The sequence below is a fragment of the Anticarsia gemmatalis genome, chromosome 12 (assembly GCF_050436995.1).
Source record: "Anticarsia gemmatalis isolate Benzon Research Colony breed Stoneville strain chromosome 12, ilAntGemm2 primary, whole genome shotgun sequence".
In the NCBI taxonomy this organism is placed as follows: Eukaryota; Metazoa; Arthropoda; class Insecta; order Lepidoptera; family Erebidae; genus Anticarsia; species Anticarsia gemmatalis.
In genome coordinates this window covers 5,185,860-5,208,293 of record NC_134756.1, presented here as the reverse complement: position 1 = coordinate 5,208,293, position 22,434 = coordinate 5,185,860, and the positions used below count along the sequence as shown (strand labels likewise).

At 36.1% G+C, this 22,434-nt stretch overlaps 2 protein-coding genes across 11 annotated transcripts in view; both read left to right on the top strand.

Annotated features, from left to right (window-relative positions):
* The window catches only part of LOC142977280 (uncharacterized), a 225,369-nt gene extending 210,064 nt beyond the window's left edge, over positions 1–15,305 (top strand). Inside the window, exon 6 of the mRNA XM_076121082.1 lies at positions 15,296–15,305. The gene's annotated coding sequence lies outside the window, so the exon portion shown is untranslated. The remainder of the gene's footprint in view (positions 1–15,295) is intronic.
* The window catches only part of spri (Src homology 2 domain-containing protein sprint), a 223,868-nt gene that overhangs the window by 193,502 nt on the left and 7,932 nt on the right, over positions 1–22,434 (top strand). For 6 of the 10 annotated variants that reach the window (XM_076121060.1, XM_076121059.1, XM_076121056.1 and 3 more), the window contains 13 exons: positions 8,764–9,091; positions 16,933–17,133; positions 18,132–18,316; positions 18,621–18,850; positions 18,932–19,158; positions 19,242–19,631; positions 19,797–20,348; positions 20,573–20,768; positions 20,860–21,254; positions 21,338–21,476; positions 21,652–21,807; positions 22,056–22,179; positions 22,271–22,385. In XM_076121060.1, coding sequence (XP_075977175.1) covers positions 8,764–9,091; positions 16,933–17,133; positions 18,132–18,316; positions 18,621–18,850; positions 18,932–19,158; positions 19,242–19,631; positions 19,797–20,348; positions 20,573–20,768; positions 20,860–21,254; positions 21,338–21,476; positions 21,652–21,807; positions 22,056–22,179; positions 22,271–22,385 — 3,238 coding nt within the window. The remainder of the gene's footprint in view (positions 1–8,763; positions 9,092–16,932; positions 17,134–18,131; positions 18,317–18,620; positions 18,851–18,931; positions 19,159–19,241; positions 19,632–19,796; positions 20,349–20,572; positions 20,769–20,859; positions 21,255–21,337; positions 21,477–21,651; positions 21,808–22,055; positions 22,180–22,270; positions 22,386–22,434) is intronic. The other 4 variants (XM_076121058.1, XM_076121061.1, XM_076121062.1 and 1 more) reach the window with 4 other exon arrangements.

Genomic DNA, 22,434 nt, shown 5'->3' with positions numbered 1-22,434 from the left:
AACCTGCCATCACTTTGTACTGCCTATTCCGATTTATAAATCATTTTACCTTTGCTTGTTTATTCCTATAGAGAACTACGAGTAGCTGACCCGCGCAACTTCACTTGCGTCACATAAGAGAGAATAGGTCATAATTTTCCCCGTTTGTGTAACATTTTTTACTGCTACTCTGCTCCTATTAATCGTAGCGTGATGATACATAGCCTATAGCCTTCCTCGATAAATGGGGATAACACTGAATTTATCAAATCGGATCTGTAGTTCCTGAGATTAGCGCGTTCAAACAAACAAACAAACAAACTCTTCAGCTTTATAATATTAGTATAGATTCAACTAATTTGTGTAGGTTTGAGACGCTTATCACGGGCGTACTTGTTCTTAATAACAACTCTAGATTTATATTTAGCTCTCCATGCGATAGTAGTCGATTAAACAAAACACAGGCGAACATTTAACGCTAAAATTAAAAGGCCATCAAATGAAAATGTACATCATAATCTACCAAAACAAATAGAATACAAATACGAAAATCAGAAATTGTAATTTAGAATTATACTGTTTTGCATTTGTGATTTATGCAAGCAAACCACGATGTCCATCGCTCATTATATCGTTATCACTTCCTGAAGAAAGTGGCGGCCCCTGGCGTCAATGAGTAGAAACTTCACCAACAACCTTTCATTTGTATAACCGGATGAATATTACCTATGATTCTGTTTAATGCTCCTGGTTTTACAGCTGGCTTTTGCTGTTATGTAGCAGTTAGTCAAGATATGATTATAGGGTTTGTCCATGGTAAATATAAGACTGTGGTCTAAAAGGTAAATTATGATAAAATTTAATGCATATGTCACATAAGTACACAGGTATTAACAACTTAAAACGTTGTATTATGTCAACAGTTAATATTAACAGGCATGTGATTTCCTGGCAACATTACATTTATACTTAGTTAAAATGCTCCTACAACACAGAAATGTAAAACCTTTTTAGTTCATACCACACACACATTATTTAGCCCAAAATGTAAAGATAAGCCTATATCACCTTTATACTCATCACTTAAAACCGACAAACTTACACAACAAATTCCTTCAAAACCCTAAAATTCGTCCCGTCATTTCGGTCCTAAAGGTGAACATTATCTTTATCCTTGCTATCACGCAGGATGTTCCCGGGTCATTCCGGTCCGAAGCACATTGACGTTGATAGGGTTAAAACCACCTTTTGTTTCGGCTCCGAACTGTGAGTGGTCGTCATGTAAAGCTCGCATATTAAAGCAGAGTGCTCTGAGTATTTCGTAAAAGGATTGCCAAATGTGTATTAAATATTCCGATTGAAATGTATGTTCGATTATATACAAATGTAGATGGCAGGATTTATGAACGAACGACTGAAATATGGCTGGATTTTATTTTTTGAATATGAATGTGTGTCATCCATCAATTTAGTAAAGAGAAAAAAGTAATGCAAGCGAATATGTAAATGAAGTATGAGTAGTTATGATAAATCATTCAAGAGTTACGGTAGAACTTTCATGTAACTGACTTGTACTGCAAGCATTTTGACTGATTATTGTGTACTAACTACTTAAAAAAGAAACACGAAAGCAGTTCTACTTACAGTTTTGTGTCGAACAATTAAAATATGACAACGAAAAAAGCTTATCACCTGCTTCAAAGTCAGTACCCAATTTCAGGTTTCCTAAAATTCAAAGCTTAAATATCCCTTCACAAAAGGGTGTAGAATTTACTAAAAGCCGTCAGCGTAACATCATGGCTCAGAGCTTCACTTCGGTACAGTTATAATCGTATTAAGTGAGGCGTCGGCGCTCGTGACGTCACAGCCGGGAAACCTGGCCAAACATTATTCATGCTACCTATGGTGAAGACATTGTGATTAATATTTTGATGTAAGTGCGTGGTATAGGGGAGATAAACTCTTGGAGTATACATCGAGAGTATAGCTATATTGATATAGTAAAGAAATATTTGCGTAGACGAAGACTTTAACATAACTGTTTACAACGGTTGTCGTTTTGAAATTTGGTATATATCTTAAACGAGAAACGTCGGTAATGAAACATATTTAGTTACTTATTTAGATACTTACCTACTAGTAAAAAAAAAATAGTTCCATGTAATGTTGAGACACTGACCATATTTTATCAAAAGAAACTCGATATATTCTTACTTATATTATTAAAACACTTGCAGCTGAAAATGCACAGATAAGTTATCAACTTTTGTTTTTTGTTTGTTGTCTTGTTCTTTCTGTTATTTTTTATTTGTGTTTCAAAAAATAAGTGGTTTAAATGGATATTAAACTATTCTCGAGAAATTATTTTATAAATACTACAAACAGTTGTAAAAAGGAAATAAACTTGATAAGGATGTTTCGCAAGTTGTTAATTAAAATTGTCTGGCAAAGTAAAACGATTTCCACACAAATGTCTACGTTCATACAATAATTACTGCAGACGGAACCGAGTATTAAAACCTGCAATTTAAACCCCTTTCTCGCTTTTTGCACTTCATATTTCACTCTGTAAACGTTCAGCTATGAACATGTATCAAGTTTTACAAAAGTATTCATTTAATTTTTCAGAGTATCTCTGTTTAAATAAAAGTTTATTTCTCTTTGTTTTTTGTACTGTGTAGTTTTAAGTGCAAATCACTTGAACTAGTAATAATCCTTTGACTATACTTGCAAGATTCTAGTTGTATCTAACTAAGATAATAAATAAAGTATAAAAAATATCTCGAATATTTGGCATTTGAATGAAATGATACAGAGAACGAAAAATGCTGGTACATCCGTCTCCTACAACCGTGTCAGTAAAATATACTGTTGAGAATGCACATATAGCAATCTAAGTAAATATTTTTATCGTCTTCTGTAAAATCAATTACAAAAAACGCAAAAAAAACATAGTCACGTTAATCCCTCATTAATTGAAAAAGGTTTCCGATATTATGTGGATATACTTCAACAATACCTCTCTACGTATACTTACCTATGAACATAATACACACTAACAAAACGTTCCCGTGTAATTAGGGTATCGTACACACACAGATTAATAGTGAAGTGTCACCGTCGGGTATCGGGCTCAGAGTGGCCGTTATCGGTTCAAGCACCCTCTTCAACGTCACTCGCGCCCACTGTAACTTTACTTTCTGTTATATTTACTTCGGAATCTCGGTGACAACTCGAAAGATACTCGTGTGAATCTTTGTTTAGGAGTTTACTTGCGATTTCAATATTCAGTCGAACTGTGACTAATGCCGCTGTAGTATGATTGCAGAGTCCCTTCTTATTCATAAAAATATATGAAGTGAAAAAAATAATGAAAGGCTTACAAAGAGTTTTGTTTCTCCCACTCCTTAGCGAAATGAAAAAGAGAAAACATATTATAGTAGTTTTTTAACGAAAATAGGTTTATAGTGTGTTTATGAATAAGAGGGTTCATCTTTACGTTTATAAAATCGCTTGCATTGTAATATGATTATATAATGACAAAATAAATATTTGATGATAACAATTTAATATGTATCTAGTATCCATGAACAGTTGCTGCTCTGCCATTACGGGTTATCCACTGCACTGTGTCCAAGATTTTAAATTAAGCCATCAAATTATTCGATGACAACTTCATTAGAATAAAGGCTCTAACATGATTTAGAACCATGATTACAAGTAAAAATAATTATTAAAAAATATACATCGGTATCTAGGCTTGCTTTATATATAACGTTATATGCATCTTTATTTAAATGTCCCGCTTCCTCCGTTCACGTATTATCTATAATCTACAAATCATTTTCTAACTAGGATTTCACGGATTTAAATAATAAATTATTATTATCATTAATTCAGGTCAGAGAAAGAAAATTTTCTAAGGAACTAAAACCCTTGAGTCGTATAAGACTGTGTTAAAAATAGCACATAGCTATCGCCGATTTAGCCGTCAAGCCTATTATAGTAATTACGAAGCCCTGTTTATAAACGGTATCATGTTACCGTTACTTATAACACTTAAAGGATGATTTATATTAATATCGTGTAAAAGACGGATGGATTGACTAACCGAGACTAACGATTTTGTAGATAAGTCATTTTAACTTCTTATGTAAATCAAATACCAAGTAGATCGTGGACGTAGCTCAGTGACAAAAACATCTTATTTACGATGGAGATATTGAAGAATCGGAAAAATTCCCTTTCACCTATGGCACTAAGACAGCTTGATAGTTAACAGGATAATATAAAATAAGGATTAAAGTATTAAATTGCCGTTTAGTTGTATCAAAATGAAACATTTCAAGAAATACATTTTTATTAGAATTCATGTAAAGTAACTCACTTTAATTTTCCTAATAATAAAGATCGAAGTCCATAAAAAACAAAATTTTACGCCGTAGCAGAATATGAATTTATGCACAACACGCTCTAGAAGTCAATTCTAAACTCCTAAATCTAAAACTCGTAGTAGTATCGGCACGTATTCAGAACGATCCATTGAGCACACGAGGCCCTTTGTGACAGATGTGGTGCAATTCACCTCACATACAATACATGTGAGAATGTGCTACAATACTCGTAAAACGGTGATGTAACTCAAACGTGAAGGTAAACGTTTATTTGTAGTTTATGAAGAGCTATGTGTTATATTGTTAGTCTTTCACTCGATTGCCAATACTTTCTTCGATGATTAAACGTCCACACATACCACGGTATAGGTACAATATACATTTACATAATATCTATACTAATCTATACTAATATTATAAAGCTGAAGAGTTTGTTTGTTTGAACGCGCTAATCTCAGGAACTACTGGTTCTATTTGAAAAATTCTTTCAGTGGATAGCCCATTTATCGAGGAAGGTTATAGGTTATTAGGTAGGTACGCTACGACTAATAGGAGCAGAGTACCAGTAAAAAATGTTACAAAAACGGGGAACATTTTGACCCATTCTCTCTTATGTGACGCAAGCGAAGTTGCGCGGGTCAGCTAGTGTGAGTATAAAGATAAAAGGCGTTTAAACTACTATATTGAAATAATTACTAACTAAATTATGAATATCAAAAACGCTGCTAAATATCCCTTGCTTAGCATATAATGTACCTCAAAGGATATTTTATATACCATAACTAGCTTTACAATAATGTACTATACTTTAAAAATAGAGAAATTTTCAAAGAGATTATCAGTAGCCTATAAAAAAATAATACAATTAGATAGATACTCCAGCATCTTTAAACTCACTTGCTTCTAGCAAACAAAACTGCACCTCCATGTATACTAAGTTAGACAGATTAGAAGCGCGGAGTGTTCTGTTACTAATAAACTCTCGTTAACGCTGTCTTGAGCTAAATTTAACATTCGTACGAGTATCTATTCCCTTGAGGTTGACATTTCTTACTTAGTACCTTTATACATTGCTTAATAAGGTTAAAATATTTAAAAATATATAATATAGCATACTGCAGAAATATATCTTTTACAACTGCCATTTTGTTATCAAAATAAATTAAGCAAACACATCTTTATTAAGCGTTCCTCATAACAGCTTTTGTCTCACTCCAACACGCTATCTCACTCCCCTATAAACAAACGAAAACGTCCATAAACTGAGTTTAGAACCTCTTGTAACCCTTCCATTACAGATAATAGAATAACAAAATATAACAACATTGACATAGCTAACATTATTAACAAAAATACCAAAAGCTAACCGCTTTATTATATTGAATTAACTCAAGTGTTTTCTGCACAAACATTGGGTTCTTTTGTATCAGAATAGCGGGACCCTAGAGGCGGTCACTAAATGAAGAAAAACAAAAGCCGACCATTAGGGCTGGCCCGGCTATGACAAACAATGCGGCGCGAGTGCTTGCAGGGGTGTCAGTTTGACGTTTGGAACTTACTATTACGACGAAATATTTCGGAAAGCCATGTCATTCATAAGTAAATCAATAGATAGCAACAAGAAACACATATTATTATATTCCAAACTATTTACTAATACTTATCTGTCTTCACGATAGAACACGAGTTCCTTCTCACAAGCCTGCACACCTAAATTAATGTCATCAATCATTCTTCTGAGAAAACCATTTCCTTACTTGCCATGTATACAATGCAAGGGTTAGAACTTATTGAGACCAACTAATTACATAGCTACGTAACTAGTGTAAGTACGTTTTATTACAAATCTTTGCAAACACGATGTACCTACACAATAGCAAATTAACACTATATTGTAATACCTGGACAAGGGCCAGCCCTAAAAACGAATATATTTTTCTCGTGGCGCGTGTGCGGAATTCACATTAATCTCGTGGTTCCGCCACTTCCGACCTGTGTCTGAAAAATCTTTGCTGTAGGTACAATTGAGCCGAATTTTTGTCCCTTCTGAAAAATGTTGCACGTGAACGAATAATGGGGCAATATTCTGTTAAACTACATACTATCTCTCAACGCCGAACACCACTTTAGATTGATCTAGAAAAAAAACAGCTTAAATATTATTTTAAATTTGTATTCTTTAAGAGATTCATGAACTCTACTTGGTTTCAATGAGAGAACATTATTGCCATCTTAACAAAAGCTTACCAAACGCGTAAGACTCAAATCCAAATTACCCGTAACCCTAAACTGCAGGATAACAGCCTCAGTAACGACTTTTAATATTAATGACATTTCGCATATATGATACCACATTAAAATTAATTAAGGTTTTCATCAGTGCACCTGTGACAAAGTTGGTGTCAAATATGACGTTTTAATTAATGGTGGTCGCGTCAGTAGCGCGTAATGACCACGGGGGTGACATGTGACGCGATGCTGATTTGTTACCGTCAGAGGGTACGTGTGTGGAGCGGCACTGGGTGTTAAAACAACAGAGCTGAGAGCGAGGTGCGTGCAAAAGGCAGACATGTAAATGTACCTAGTACACGTGCGTAGGTTTATTGCGGTGAAATTACGTTGTGTGTGACGGAACGTTGAATAGGAGTGGAAATGAAAATCATATATCACTGGCCAGTATTAAATGATTAACAAGCAGAACGTATAAAACTATAGCTACTGAGTTTCTATATAGTCGGGACAGTCGAGTATCGAAAGTTTGAAATTTAAATGTATTGCCAAAATAGTTCTTACTGCGCCTGTAAGAGGCGTTGATCAGATTTTCATACAAAATTTCTCAATAGCTAGCCGATGGTGGTAGAGAATCGAGCGACTGTATTTTATAAATAATAGAAGCTTATTTAGATTAGTTGTACGCTACAACGGTAATTAGCAGGAACAAAAACAAGCTACAAGAGCCCTCTACCTTATTAATAGAATTAATGTATTATGTATGTGCTCAACGTCTAGCGAGTTAACTATTCAGTGCATTAATTGACTAATCTCAAGAGAAGCTCTCTACTAGACTACAAAGCGCGTCGTTAGCGTCGATTGATTAGACAACATTAATATATGATTAATGCATCTTCTCTTAGTTTATGTTACATCCTAAGCACTAAGTTTCATAATTGGGTCCTCAGGGATGCATAAAAGTTTAGTGTATACTTACTAGAATTTAAGCAGCAGCAAATACATATAATATATAGTCATTATTATGTATTATTCAATACATTTAAAAGGCATCATTAGTCTGGATTGTCTAAAAGTTTAATAAAATAAAAGTTTCAGAAGTAGCAATTACAGACATTGATTACTTAACTTAAATATTGTCATAACACACGTTAACAACTTTTGATACAAGAATTATAAATCTACGATCGTTCGAACGCTAAAGTCAACACTTCTAATAGCTACACATAAGCCAGTGGCGGGCGGTGACACATCGTCATCTGGCAACAAATTGAGTGTCACCTCACATCGGCCCGACGGACGGACGGTTATTACAAACTCAAACGTTTTTAACAACAACCCGCTGAGACGGGTTAAATTGCGGAACTGGACGGAGCTCGTTCGATGAATGCTTTACTGGAAAATGTTTTTTGAAATGGCTTTTTTTGGGCTTCACCAGGAAGCTATTGAATTTTATTCGTCGGATTAACTGAGGTAAAAACAAAGCGCCGAATCCAGTAGCTATGTCTACGGATCAAAGTATTGTGAGTCATAAAATAGCAACTGAAACCAATAACTTCGTAAACATAACAATTATCCAGTACCCGAATAACAAGGCTGTACCCTAAATTACACCCTCACAATTAAATGTTGAAACAAAAGCTCTCTACTTCTATGAACTGCTGTACTAAAGGTTCAAACTAGCCCTTAAATAACAACCCTCCTTAATTACTACACTACCTTCAATTAGCAAAAACACAGAGTAAGTAATTCTGAAGAATGTCCAACGCACGCTGCGTGGTACCACGTGCCCAGCTTTTTAATTAATACCTACGCGCCGGGGCCCGTGCTCGAGAATAAATCTTAGTTAATGTCCCTTTAGTCTGGTCACTACAGCCCCATGTGTTGGTAAGCTGCGACTAGATGAGCCGAAATCGATTTTCTACCGGCTAGATAGCTAATGGCATTTATTTCGGACACTATCTATCGGGAATTAGCTGGGTCGATCTGTATTGCAGAATACATTCTGCAATGCGCGCTAAAACTTGTTTTCCTTTAGATGCATTTTAAGGTATATTTTTGTCTTTACCCTAACAGGTTTTTGATGATCATTAATTTGTGTGCTTATTTTTGGAAGGATTCAGAATACTTTGACTTATCTTATGTCTTTCTTCTGTTGTAGAAATGCGACGTTCCTTGAGCCACATCTCCAAGGAGTGAGAAGACGTGACAGTAGGAGTTCAGACTCAGATCACGATGAACGTTCTACGGAAGACGACGAGCGGTCTCTGCTTCGAAGCTCACCACGCACGAGACTTCCACCGCCACCTCCCCCGCCGCCCGACGACGACCCACCCCCTCTGAAGCCGAGAGAGTTCTTCGAAAGACTCCAGTCTCAAGCTATGAGGGAAGCCCAAGAAAGGAAGCATAGATCAAGAGACGTACCAATCAAAGATTCCCTCTTCAGACCTGTCGACGCTGACGGCAGTCTTGGAGACAGCCTCAGTCAGGTAATTGATCCCTTTTTACCTGTAGAATAAGTTGTGAGACTTTTCAAAATGGAATTGCAAAGGTTTATTCGCTAGCGTAATGAACCGTGCTGCGTGCCTATTAAGTTTTAGTTTCGCAGACGTTTTTTCAAACTTTGCTTCCAGTTTTATACGGTTAGACTTTATTTGCATATCAGATTGCATTACGTAAAGAAAATGAACGGGAGAAATTTCTTACACAGAATGTAGTATTGCTATAAAGCTACATTTATTTGAGTCGTTTTGCGTGTAAGTGTATAGAACTGAATCTCTGAAAGCGTCGTTTCTTATTTTGCTGCCATTACCATGTGAATGCGACGAGAGTAATGTTATATGAAAGCAATATTTTTCAATAGTCGATAGAGAATCAAATTTGCGGTTGTATAGAAGGGAATTTGTTAGGAGGGGGAGCTTTTCGTTTGAAGTTCTATTTATATTGACGGTAAAAGCATTTGTATTGTTTTTTAAAAAACGGATGCTATAAAAATATTGAACCACTTTAAACAAAGAATTTACAGAAATATTGATTCACAGACATGAAACAATAACGCTACACCTACAATAATTATGTGCTGCAACGCTTTTACCATAACCATTAATGCACGAAAACGCATTACTCTCAACACTTCACGTGTTTCCTCAAATGACAATTAGCCGTTGTTCCCCACAATGTTTACCAACCCTGTGACTGCGGTTGCACTCAGTCCCACTACGTCTCTCGCCAGTGACAGAAGCCCACTCGAGGTGTAAAAGTTCTCAGTCAATTGCGGCCGTTGCTTTGTGCATACTTGAAGCCCCTGAACACTTGCGATTGTCGCGTATAATGTGGGGAGCTGTATGTTTTTTGCGCTTATTGGAACGATTGTTATACTCGCATTTCTTTTTTAAATAACAGAGCTTGTGAGAGACATGCAACCGGCGTTGATATTATTGGTCTACAAATATTGGTCGTAGATTTAAATAAACTGAGTTATCAGCATAATTTCGCGAAAAATTCTTAAAGAGTAAGATTATTCGTGTGACAAAACTAATTGGTCGCCTTAAACTTATAAGCCAGCTCGTTTTACAGCCACAAATGCCATGCCAAAAAGTAAAGGGATCGCCTGAAAGCATAATATTCATTACACTACACTTACTGGTCCATCGGGCTGACGATTAACCCTCAAATTAGAGGGAGGGTCTGAAGTTAACTGCCTTTGCGGCACATAAATGACATGTGCGACTTAGAAATTTTGGACGGGAACTCACATCCTACCGCTTATACCCTGTAATGGTGTTTTTAATTATTTTGCGGGCAATTACTGGGAACGTTTCGGTTTTGAGGGTTAAGTACAGTTTAAATACTATTCCATCCGTTTTGCTAACAGCAGCAAGAATAATATTTAGTGCATACCTAAAATAAAAATATATTGCATTTAAAATCTGAAAGTTTCACAAATTATTCATGATATTTTACGGTTGAATATTGCTCATGACTTTCTGAAAGGCTCGTTTGCAGTGCAAATGAATAGATAACGTAATGAAACACCACTCGCTCCCATTTATCAGTATTTCGACGACAGGCGACAAAGTGGAGTCTCCGTGATATTAAAGGGTATTTTAAATATGCGCGCTCATTAATTCAGGTTGCTGCACAATTAATAACACTGCAAACTTCAATCTCATTAGAAAATTACTGGTAATTGGTTTCCAACACTTACGCATAATGTTTTCAAGTTATTAAAGACCGGTAATATCTTCCGACTACAATTATAAAGTACTACAACTTGAAATTTGATTATTCCTGGCATTATTTATCTCGTTTGCTTCTAACAGCTATCAAGAAAGTACTGAACAGTCTTTTCTTAATGGTGCGTTAAACTTTTTGCCCGCCAATTAATATCATGTTAGACGGCAATCACTTAAAAAGCTTTTAAACTGCGTCTAGAATTTAAAGCGTAGCGTTTGCTAGTCGGGCTGGAGTTTTAATAAACTTACAGTTAGCAATCGACTCGAGTATCGAGGTAAGTCTTTACTATTAGCGAAGGTTCACGCCACGGAAGTTGGGCGTTTTGCGCGCGATAATTACTACCATTGTCAACACGGAACGATTATCGGGTGGCCCGGAACTCTGTCTGCACCCTTACGCCCCTCGGCCTCGTCCGGGGCAGACTTTAATCGTCGCGGATGAAAAAAAAATATAAAGCCATCCCTAGTTTAATTTGCATGCGGTGCAGCGGAGCCATCGATTTAGTACAACAATAGGGCGGATAGATGCGCGCTCGTTTTCTCTTTTATTGCATTGTTCGTACTGATGCGGAATTTTTCGGTAATTATTTCGGTATTACCCTTTGTGTTGGAAATTTTATAGTTGTTATTTATGTTATTGATTTGTCGACGATTTGTTGCAGTTATATGGTGATTCATGGTTTTAATATATCTGTGCTGTGGCTGTTGTAAAGATTTTTTTACATAATATAAACATTACATGTAGTCCATTATCTAAAAAAATGGTACCTATCCAATATTGGTATAATTGGGGTATCAGAATAATATAACGAAACACAATTATTGGGCTAATAATGTGTAACGATCCATAAGTCAGCCGTCGAGTCGACGGGGTCAAGCCGAAGTCACCCCATCAGGGCCCCGTCCGAGATCGTAGCCCCATCGATGCTCGGCTAGTTTCCGGGACGCTTATTATGGTAATGGAAGCTTGGACTTCTGCTGGATAATACATGTTTAAGTCAACCGTCTGTGTTGCTCTGAAAAGATGAAAAGATGTATTTCATTCAGAAAATAAAGCAATGCTTCGCTGTGAGTTAAATACAAATAACTTTTAGAGATAAAAAATACAAATAATTTTACTACTATTCTCGGATAAGTTGGTCAGGTCGTGAGTAAAAAAGGATGAGCATTTTTTGTTACAAAATTAAAAAGAGATTTATTAATAGACTGTAAATTTAATTACTCATTTCTATTAAGTTACAGATTACGGAAAGCATTATTTAATTATTATTATAATGCTTTCAAAACATAATTAAAAATTAATTCTACGAACATTCAATTACTTTTATGGAGTGCTTTCACACGAACTCTTAATTAATTACACGAATTTAACGAGAGGTCTTAATGAGGAAAAAAGCAAATTAAATAAGCTTCGCAGAAAAATGGTTATTACGGCAATCTGATGGGTACACACGAGCGTGGGCCGACTTATTGATTTTAACCCCGCGTGAGTCATCTGCCGTTGCATCGCACCCCACCCTTCTGCCTCCCCACACTGGACCACAAACACTGTTTGCTCTCTTTGATTGAACTTGAAGAAAACTAAAGGGCGACCAAGTTTGTTTGTAAAGTAATAACTGTTTTATTCTGACCCCGCAATTCTTTTTACTCCTGCAACCGTGTTTTGACGATTTTTTTCCAGTCTGCATTCGATTGGTGCTCGTTAAAAGTTTGTCACGGCGCGACGCCTTTTCTGTAGCTGTAATAAATTACATCTTCAACTTTTGTATTTTTAATATAAATGCAAACTTTCTGAAATTCAGAATACGTATGAATATTTCAGACTTATATTGAATCTGCATGTTTGAATTTATATTTATGTTATGTGCGTCGTTATTTAACCAGGGAAATAAAGTCGAAGCCGCAAACGATGAGTTAAAATTGTATAATTGAGCGCAGACCATTTAATTGCCAAATCGTTTATCAATACGCGCCGGTGGAGGGCGTCGGATAATACAATAATTAGCCGCACGATCAACACCATTATCCCCACGACCTTATCACGTATTCGTGCTAACTTTTTACCTAATTACAAGTTTCGCAGAGTAGTTGAGTGTTGTATCTTTGGTCACAGGTGCGCGACGTTTGGTCTTAAAACGTTTGGAACATTTACAGCGCCGCAGCACGTGCGATCACTTGGCACTTACGAAAGTCGTGTAAAAGTGAACTGTTATGCGACACTAAGAGCGCTCTCCTGTATTTTCGTGAGACGCAGATGCCTTTAAGAGATTGCTATTGCAAAGTGTCTCAGTAATAGGTGTTGGTAGTTGTCGAACAGTAGACGGGTACTTTGAAATTATAAGCTTAAATATTTTACGTAGGCGATAAGCTTTGCAATTTGCTTTTAGATTGAGCTACCTCTTAAGTAAACTAATTAATAAATCAACTAGTTTTACCTGTAGCTACTGACACTTAAAACATATTTTATACTGAAATGAATACTTAGAAGAGCTAGAGTTTACCTCAATTAAATAACATTCCACACACACCTGAGGGGTTTTCTAGATAACAATTTTAAAAAGCTAGTAATCCTAATTGTAGTTTTTTCGTTGTGGGAACTGTGGCAAGCGGCTAGAATTGAGACTGAATTCCGAGTGTGAATTCAGAGATTCCAGGTACGAGGCCAACATTAGAGTACCAGAACCCAATTACAAGAAAATAACCTTGCAATTAACTGGCTAAATTGATATGAGATATAAGTTAACAAGTAGACACAAATATATCGAAGAAAACACTAATATTATTACGATGTAATCACTGCTGTACCTATTTAAAAAAGGTAACTTTTGTTACAAAATATTTACCCCTGGTCTCAATACTGACCATATCCAAATACACTATACTATTAAGTACACCAAACACTCGTCTCCCAACCACATCTCACGCCGAAGAAATCTAATTGCAAACCAACTTGGGACATAAATCGCAACCGCATTCGGTGTGATATTTGTTACCGTGGCATCTATTGTGGGACAAAATTTAACACCTTGTGGCAGTAACCGCTGTAGGGAAGGCATTGTTGCAAATGATTCATTGGCGTTATTATTGTCGCCGATCGTAGAATTAATTTCCCGTGTAGATTGTCGCGTTTTCGGCTTGTAACCGCCCGTTTAAATGCCTCGGATGGCTGCAAAATTAATTTTATGACGTTATTTGTTTTACGCGGTTATTAAAGTGTTCAGGTAAAATGTGCGGCATGCTGTGGAAATGAATACTTTCGGAAATATTTACAGTGGATGCCGTTCTGTTGTTATGCGGTATTTTGTGCAATTAATTAACAAATCGAGTTATACGTTCATAACAATTTGTTATGAGCTGATATAAATATCATAAATGGGTATGCGAATTGATAAATTTTCACTGTTAATATGTTTCATTTAAGTCTTAATAAAAGTAACAAAGTAAAATATTTTTTTAACAATACGACGTGAGAAATTGCTTTCATGAATAAACGTGAATAAAGTTTTAATGCTTCTTTCATCTTATTATGTATTCTCTCTGAAACTTCAATTGAGATAGCCATTTAAGATTATGAAACTGAATATAATTATCTCGCTAACTACTAAACGCGGTTTTATGCTTAATTAAAACTTGGTTATTAAAGTTAAAAGGGATCGTGTTTGGTTTAACTTTTGTTTATTTTGTTTCATCTAATTATTTTGAAAGATTACGATGTTGTTTGTTGCCTAGAGTAAACAATTTGAAAGTTATTAGAGCACTTAAATAATATATAATTAATGACTGTCAGACAAAATCAAGTCTATTTATATTATAAGTATATAAAACCTAGGATTATATTAAGCATCTATAACAATAATACAATTGTCGTACACAAACTTTTAAGTAAAGTTACAAAAAAGTTACATTATGTAGAAACTTTTCTCGTTATTTACATACTTAAAATTGTCAATGAAGCTTTCCCTCTCATTGAAAATCTCGTTGTAATTCTCTTATTCAAGGCTCTGGCAACTTCTTGCATATTTATTTTTCTCGCTACGCATTGCTTTGATTGCAGAGAAATCCGCGGAACAAATGTAAGTGACGGTTGACTTTCTAACGATTACCTTACTCCTAGACGTAATGAGATGTTTTTCCTTGCAAATTACCTGCTATAAAGTCGGTGGTCGCAACTACTTAGCTGACTTGCAAATTAAACTATTTTTAAGCACTAACGCCTGTTTGTTAAAGACACGGTCTAGCAAAATATATTTGTTTACAAGATGACAAATACCAAAATATACTAACAACATGAAAGGTATTGATAGAAAATATTGTTTATACTAGTTCTGAATGTAGTACCTACTAGATCGTGGAGACCTGTTAAGATTTTTTTTTTCTACTCATACAAATACAATAATAGAAAAATGTAACAATATTACACAGAACAAGAGATTCATCATTTACTCGTGTTCAATGAATAAATAATCCCTGCAATGTATTTCCAATACCCACATCACCGGTGAATGAACTCAACATATACAGACAATATTTACCAAAGTGTTCACAAATTAATGTGAACTTTAATGTGCAGCAAATCGTGTTCCATGCGCTACGGGGGATTTTATCTAAATTAACAAACACATCATGGAAATGTGTTTTGATATAAAATACAGTATTACAGTTGTAAAGCATCTTTCAAGCTGGAATACCTAGTACACAGTTACAAATGCAAAGAAAAATTTATCAAGTGTAAAGTGTGCTTATGATTACAACGAAAATTTTCATCCGAGGAAATAAATTTATAAGACTCCCTTTTCTTCTTTTTAAGGCACCGAACCCTAAAACGTTACTGAAGCGAAAGCATATATAATATCAGTCCCGGAAATATTTTTAATTTGTTCTGCAAAGAGGGAACGTGACCGGGGGCTACTTGAAATTCATAAAAACATCAGAGGGAAAATTGCGATCTGCCGAGCGGATTTTCACAAAGATATCATGACAAAATCTTATCTGAAAGCAACAGCCGGACGAAAAGGGTAGTACGACTTTAACATATAAACAACGGAACATACGAAACTAAAACGAGAATGGATGAGCATCTATGAAATTGCTCGCCCTTTGTGGCAAGCGGCGAGCGAAACCTTTTGCAGAAAATCGAGTAATAATATTTCCAAGTTGGTGAGCAAAGAGCTTTCTTTCTGTTTGAAGCGACGTCCTGGGTATTTGCCCCTAAATATTGTACTCACTTTTTACCAAAGTGACATTTATATGAAGCATCTCATATTGTCTTGGTTTCCCTCGACGATTGCATTTATCATAATATTCATAATACTTTTGTGTCTCGTAAATATTTTCTTATTAAAATTTTGCTTAGATATAAATAAAAACATACGGGTGATATCGAGAGCGAAAAACCTTATAGGTAGGAAATATCGTTCGGTATTTCATGTCCGGAATGTCTTGTTTACAACTTAATTTAATTTGGGAACAGCGTCTTACATCAGCCATTTCCATAATATATTTCACAGTGAATTTAATAGGTGGTATTCATAGGTATGAAGTCGTAAAACCGGCGCCACAGACAGGCTCGCATTGAGCCCCTTAGCCCCCGCACACGATACACAGACTCATAAAGGGACTCACTAATATTTGCCTATTATGATTATTTTCACGTTCCGTGCAAACCTCAATTAGCGCAGCGTTTTCTCCTACTGTTTTACTACTAATTAATGCAATGAATGGAAATGAATATACGTGCAGGGGAATGTTTCGGTAATACGAGTCGTTATCAAATTATTTTAAAATGATGAACACGTGTAACAATGAATATTAATGAGGGTTTCGAATGTATTTTATATTAAGTTATTACTCGTATTTTATTCGCATGTTACCTATCAGGTTTATTATGTATCACTGTGTGTTCTATTATTTCTAGTTACAAAATTTGCGTTTATAATTGAATTTGCATGTTTTAAATTCATTTAAATCATTTTTTTACTGAAAATTAAATAATTATATGAAAACTCCTGAATTCAGTTGACAGGCAATAAAGAGACGTTCATAACATTTACCTTGTAAACTAAAACATTCCAATAAAGTGTTGCTTATCTTTTCAGAGTCGAGAGAGTCTATCATCAGACGGTGAAGGAGCACGCGGTGACTGTTCCTCCGTGGACTCGTCAGGATCAGGGTCTGAGGAACAGCCACCATGCGACATCGGACTCTTGGAGAGACTGATCAGGACGCACCCTGTGTGGTTCCTGCCTGGCATCCAGAGAGCCGGTGCTTTCCATCTGCTCCAGGGAAAAGAAGAAGGGGTGAGATTTAATACAATATTTTTATCTAAAAGTATATTACTAGGTAGTACTTCTTTTTAAAGAAAACCAACAAAATCTATAGCGCAATTTTCTACGGTCGCCACTATAGACTACTGATCGATTGGACGTTTAAAATGACCTGAATGAAATATCGTATTCGTTGTTGCTAAAGACTCTAGGATAGGAAGTCGATAGCCGTAAAAATGATACACACAAAGTAAGTTACACAGTAATAAGGTTTTATAATACTTAAGCGTAGCCTGTAAAACTTACCTGAGTTAAACTTTGCCTGTATTTGGTATCAAGGTAGAAATAGATTAAAAGTTTTAGGATAAAAAGCTTTTATATTTTTGCTCAAGAATAATGGTTCTTGTTGGAGTTTTTACATTATGAAGATTACAACTTCAGGGTTTCAGTCCGTAAATATATCTAAAGCCTAATTCCTTTTACGAAAGATTGTCTCAGTTTTAAAAGGTTTTTTACCGACAAAGTTAGGACTTAAAACAATTTGTCTTTAGAAGAATGGAACTACAAAGCCTAATTATTTTCTGTCAGGCTTTTAAAAATGTAGCTTTTCGTAATTCATACAATTATGAATTATTTTACTTAGAAACTTTTATCAATAGTCTAGCTAAAAACCTTAATTAAAACTCGGTGATTACAAATTTAGGTAAAAATCTAATCGCTTTTTTCTTGTCTGACAAAATGTTCATGGACTCAAGCAATACAATAAAAGACTTAACTTTAACAATAAAAACGTATAACTAGAGGAAGAACAGTTTCTTTTTTTAGAATATATGAATACGCAATATCAATGAATTAATAATACACACATAGAATCACGCCTTTTTCTGAGCTTGGCAGAAAGCATAGAACCTCACTTGGTACGCTCCTTACGAATAGCTTCTTATTCACATTGATAATATGAGTAAGAATAAATGAAAAATTCAAATAATATCTCTTACATAAAATAATATCAACATTTCTTAAACTTGCAGAACTTCGTGGTCCGTCAGTCGAGTCAGCCCGATACAATGGCGATCAGTGTACGGCTGCCCGCAGACAAGGGTCCCTACATCGAACACTATCTCATCCAGGCGTCCGGCGGTCGCATCGGACTTGAGACCTCACATAACCGCTTCGACAACATACCTGAACTGATTGCACATTATTCACAATGCTGGTAAGTTGCTTTTGTACTCGTATGGAACCAAATGGCAGCTATTCCGAATCTATTTAATAAAGAATCAGAAATCCCGGCAAGATCGATGTGTTTTTACACAATCGGTCATTATCAAATCACCATACAGTATTGTTCGATAATTCATGCCGTTACTTGACATTTTAGCGCAGGTTACTCTGATTGTGGTCGCAAACTAACTGACGTTATTACGCATTTTTCTGATGTCCACTCAATTTTATACTGGAAAGTTTGAGGTTAACACATGCGTTACTATTATTTACAATGGGAATTTCACATTTTCCAGCGACGAGCTTCCAGTGCAACTACAACTTCCACGTCCTCTCCGTGAAGCCAAGAGTCGACACCAGCTCAGCTCCTTAGCTATGCTGGGTCAAGAGTTCTGGGGATATCCAATGGCCAATCCCAAGAACAACCCCAATACCATTATTTCTCCATGTCAGCTAGCCAATGGCGTTATACCTATGGCTGTTACTCCTTCTGATACAGGATCTAGTCTTAGTAGCTTTAATGCCAGTAAGTAACTTATACATTTCACGTTCAACTCAGAATATTTTGAACAAAATTATATTATAATACTCAATGTTTGTGTTTTAGGTACGCGAACAAACTCTCGTGAACATATTCTCAGCCCAGAAAAAGATCAAAATGTAGTGCTAAAGATGTCACCAATAGACACATCAGGTTCCCCACCGAGTCAAAATCAGAGCCTAAGCACTTTCAAAGGAAAAACAGCTCCATCACCACCGGCCAAGCCCAGCAGCGCATTTATCAGAGCACCTCGCCCGACCCCACCGAATACTTTGAACCTTATGTCCAGTACCGTAAGTGTCAGAGATTTGAAGATCTAGATTTAACGGTGTTGTAATCTTAATTTTGTATTAATAGAAGCTTCACCTATTTTCAGGCGCATATAACACAACCTCATACATTTCCAACAGCAAACACGCAGCATTCTCCCACTCATTTAAACAACGTCAAAACTACCCCACCTCCGCCGCCTCCACGGTGGGCTAAACCACCATTCTCCAAACCTTCCTTATCTCCCAAATCCGAAGCTGCCGCTTTCAGTCCTATTAACAAAGCTTCACAGAATGGAAACATAACAGTCACTACCACGGTTACATTCTGTGTCAATAACACACAAATTCACAACCATCAAATCAATGAGAGCATACAAAGCGACAGGTTGCAACTAACGCTTGCGTCTAACGCCATGAATAACAACAGTAACGCAGATGCTGTATTCAGTGTCATGGATACACCGAAAAACATGTCTGATTCAAACGAATCGCAGGTGAGGATTGTTGGTATTTCGCATGGTTTGTGCTACGATGAATGCTGAACTGCATGATACTATAAGCTCATGCTAGACAACTGTTTGTTTCTAACCTTTGACATCTTTGTTCTTTTCTATTTACAAAATATATGGTACTTACTATAACTTCCTGTTCCTATATAGAACATGATGCACCGTATGTCGCCAGAGGGGGAGTGCATCAATGCAATGACGGCTAGTTTGCACGGAAGCTTCAAACGTCAAATGACGGAGCAGAATACTGTCGAACCAGTGTCACCAATAGAACAATCTCAAACAAATACATCTGATTCAGTGGATCCTATTGTAAACAGTTATACTAAGTCGAGCAGTACCTTTGCTCCAAATCACTTGGTGTCACCCAACGGAACCAATTCTGTTACCAGTGGAATATTCTCACCGACTAGTCAGATAAACTCTCCTGTTTCCAATGACACAATTTCTTCTAAAAGCGGTGTCTTTTCTCCTCTAAGTCAAACTAATAAAAGCGAGATCTTTTCACCGGTATCTAGAAGTTCTCCTATTTCTGCTAAAAATGTATTTTCACCGACTTCGAATCAATCAATTGTTTCTCCAATGATGGGGAAAGATAGGGATAAGGTTCTGTCTCCAAATACGAATACTGCAAGTACTACACCATCTGGTAGATCGAGGAGGAGTAAGCACTCCCACCGAAAGGAGTCCAGACATTACCAGGTAGAGTAACTGTTTCAAGAGTGAAAATCTATCTTGTGTATTGTATCGTATCAATATTACTAATCGCACGATATGTTGATTAACCGGTATAAATATATGTGTATTGGTTTTGATGATTTTGAATAATATAAACTGATTTACAAATAAACCAGTGGTTATATCATTACATTTTTTATTAACAACTTTTTAAACAATTAGTCATGAAATATATTGTAATATTTCAGGAATCAGATATACTCGAATCTCCGGGGGTGTATTGCAGAAGTTCATTGATGGATAAAGTATCAGATTATGAAGATATTTGGGGACCAGAAAGTAACAGCTGCTCGACTTTCAAACCATTGAAACCCGAAAATGAGAACAATATACACAATGGTATGATGAAAAGCAAGAGACCTGATCTTCTTCCAGACACATTACGTAAGTAAATTTTTGTTAAGTTACGTAACAAATTGATTTGATATTTATCTTACTAGCACTTGTATCAAACAATTTGTTTTTGAAATTACAGCAAAACTGAATGCAGCCAAAAGCACGCAATCAATTCTGGAAAAAGAAAATATACACATTATTAACTCAAATGAAAGCTTGAACGAAAAGAAAAATCTCTCTGATAGTTCCCTAAAGAAAAGTTTCAAGGGATCTAACGAAATCATTGCTACTACAAATAGCAAGGGAGATACTATACCAAAGAGGCCAGACAAACTTAATATTTCATTAAACATGAACAAAAAACTGACTGAAGAAATTGAAGCTGTGATTAAAAACCGGGAGAATTATAGTATTGAAAGTATGGAGACGGTGAAGTTGGAAGATGATTGCATCAAAGATTCCATTGGTGATGATTCTGAGAAGGATAATGCTGGCAGCCCTTTCTACGCCGATCCTGTAGATGCCTTAAAGGAAGTAAGTATATTTTGTTACTTAGATTTCAATTGGAAGACCAAAATTCTTGCTCATGAAAATAACGTTTTGTTCTTCTGTTCTAGGCTGCCTTGTTGCAACCAGTGCAACGACGAAAACTTCTTAGAGTCGGTGTGAATCTGTCTCAACGTTATTCAGAACCACCGACTCAAAACCATCCCTACTATCCTCTGCGGGACATGCACAGTATTGAAGAACTTTCCCGTAAGGATTTTTGTCTTTTTCTATGTTCTATATATACCTATAATTCATAGGATAATTTAAATATAATTAATTGCTATGTGCTTTTAACTTGACCTCAAAATTTCTTAACAGACAGAACAACATAGATAACATCTGAAAACAAATTAACACAGATTTTTCCGTATTTCAATTCCAGCATCGTCGCCCAACACGTCATCATCTGTAGACAACCTGATGTCACTTCGCAGCAAGCCGAAGATGAAGCCGGTACAGCCGCCCCGAGTCGCAACCAAGCCACCCACAGGCAAGAACGACCAGACTTGGACCGTTGATTCCAGTTGGGAGTTTATAAGTCAGTGTAAAACTAGACCTGTAGACGCTTGAATCATTGCTATTGCACTCCCATCCCCCACGACTCCCAACGTACACTTACTTAACACCCTCTTTTAATTTTTATTTTGGTTTGTTTGGGTTTTTAAGTTAGTATAATATCAATCAAAATTATTAGCTAGAACATCATTAAAAACCTGGGGCCTAAGGCAGATTGTAAATTTTATCAAATAAAGTATTTTTGTTAATGGTATTGTGTATTCTTTATAGATAAAAACGACGAAGGTTCAAATGAGAGCGGTACTTTCCCATCATTGGCTGAACAAGAGTGCAGGCTGAGCGGTGTTGATGACGTAACGCAGTATTTGACTGTACACCAGGTAGTGGCACAGAGGTAAGAAGAACTCACACGATATTCGATAGTCTTTCATTGATTTCTTTTTATTTTTCTTATGGCATTTGAAAAAATTTTTCTTCGTTGCCAGGTTCCCAGATTTGCGTCTCAACTCGGAGCCCGCAATGTTACCAGAAGAAGTAAGGTCGCCACCGCGAGCTTCGTGCTACGACAATGTTCACGATTTGAGGCCTTTATCTGAACAGGTAAGTTCTTTTATTATTGGACTCTACATGGAAGGACAAACTTGAGTTT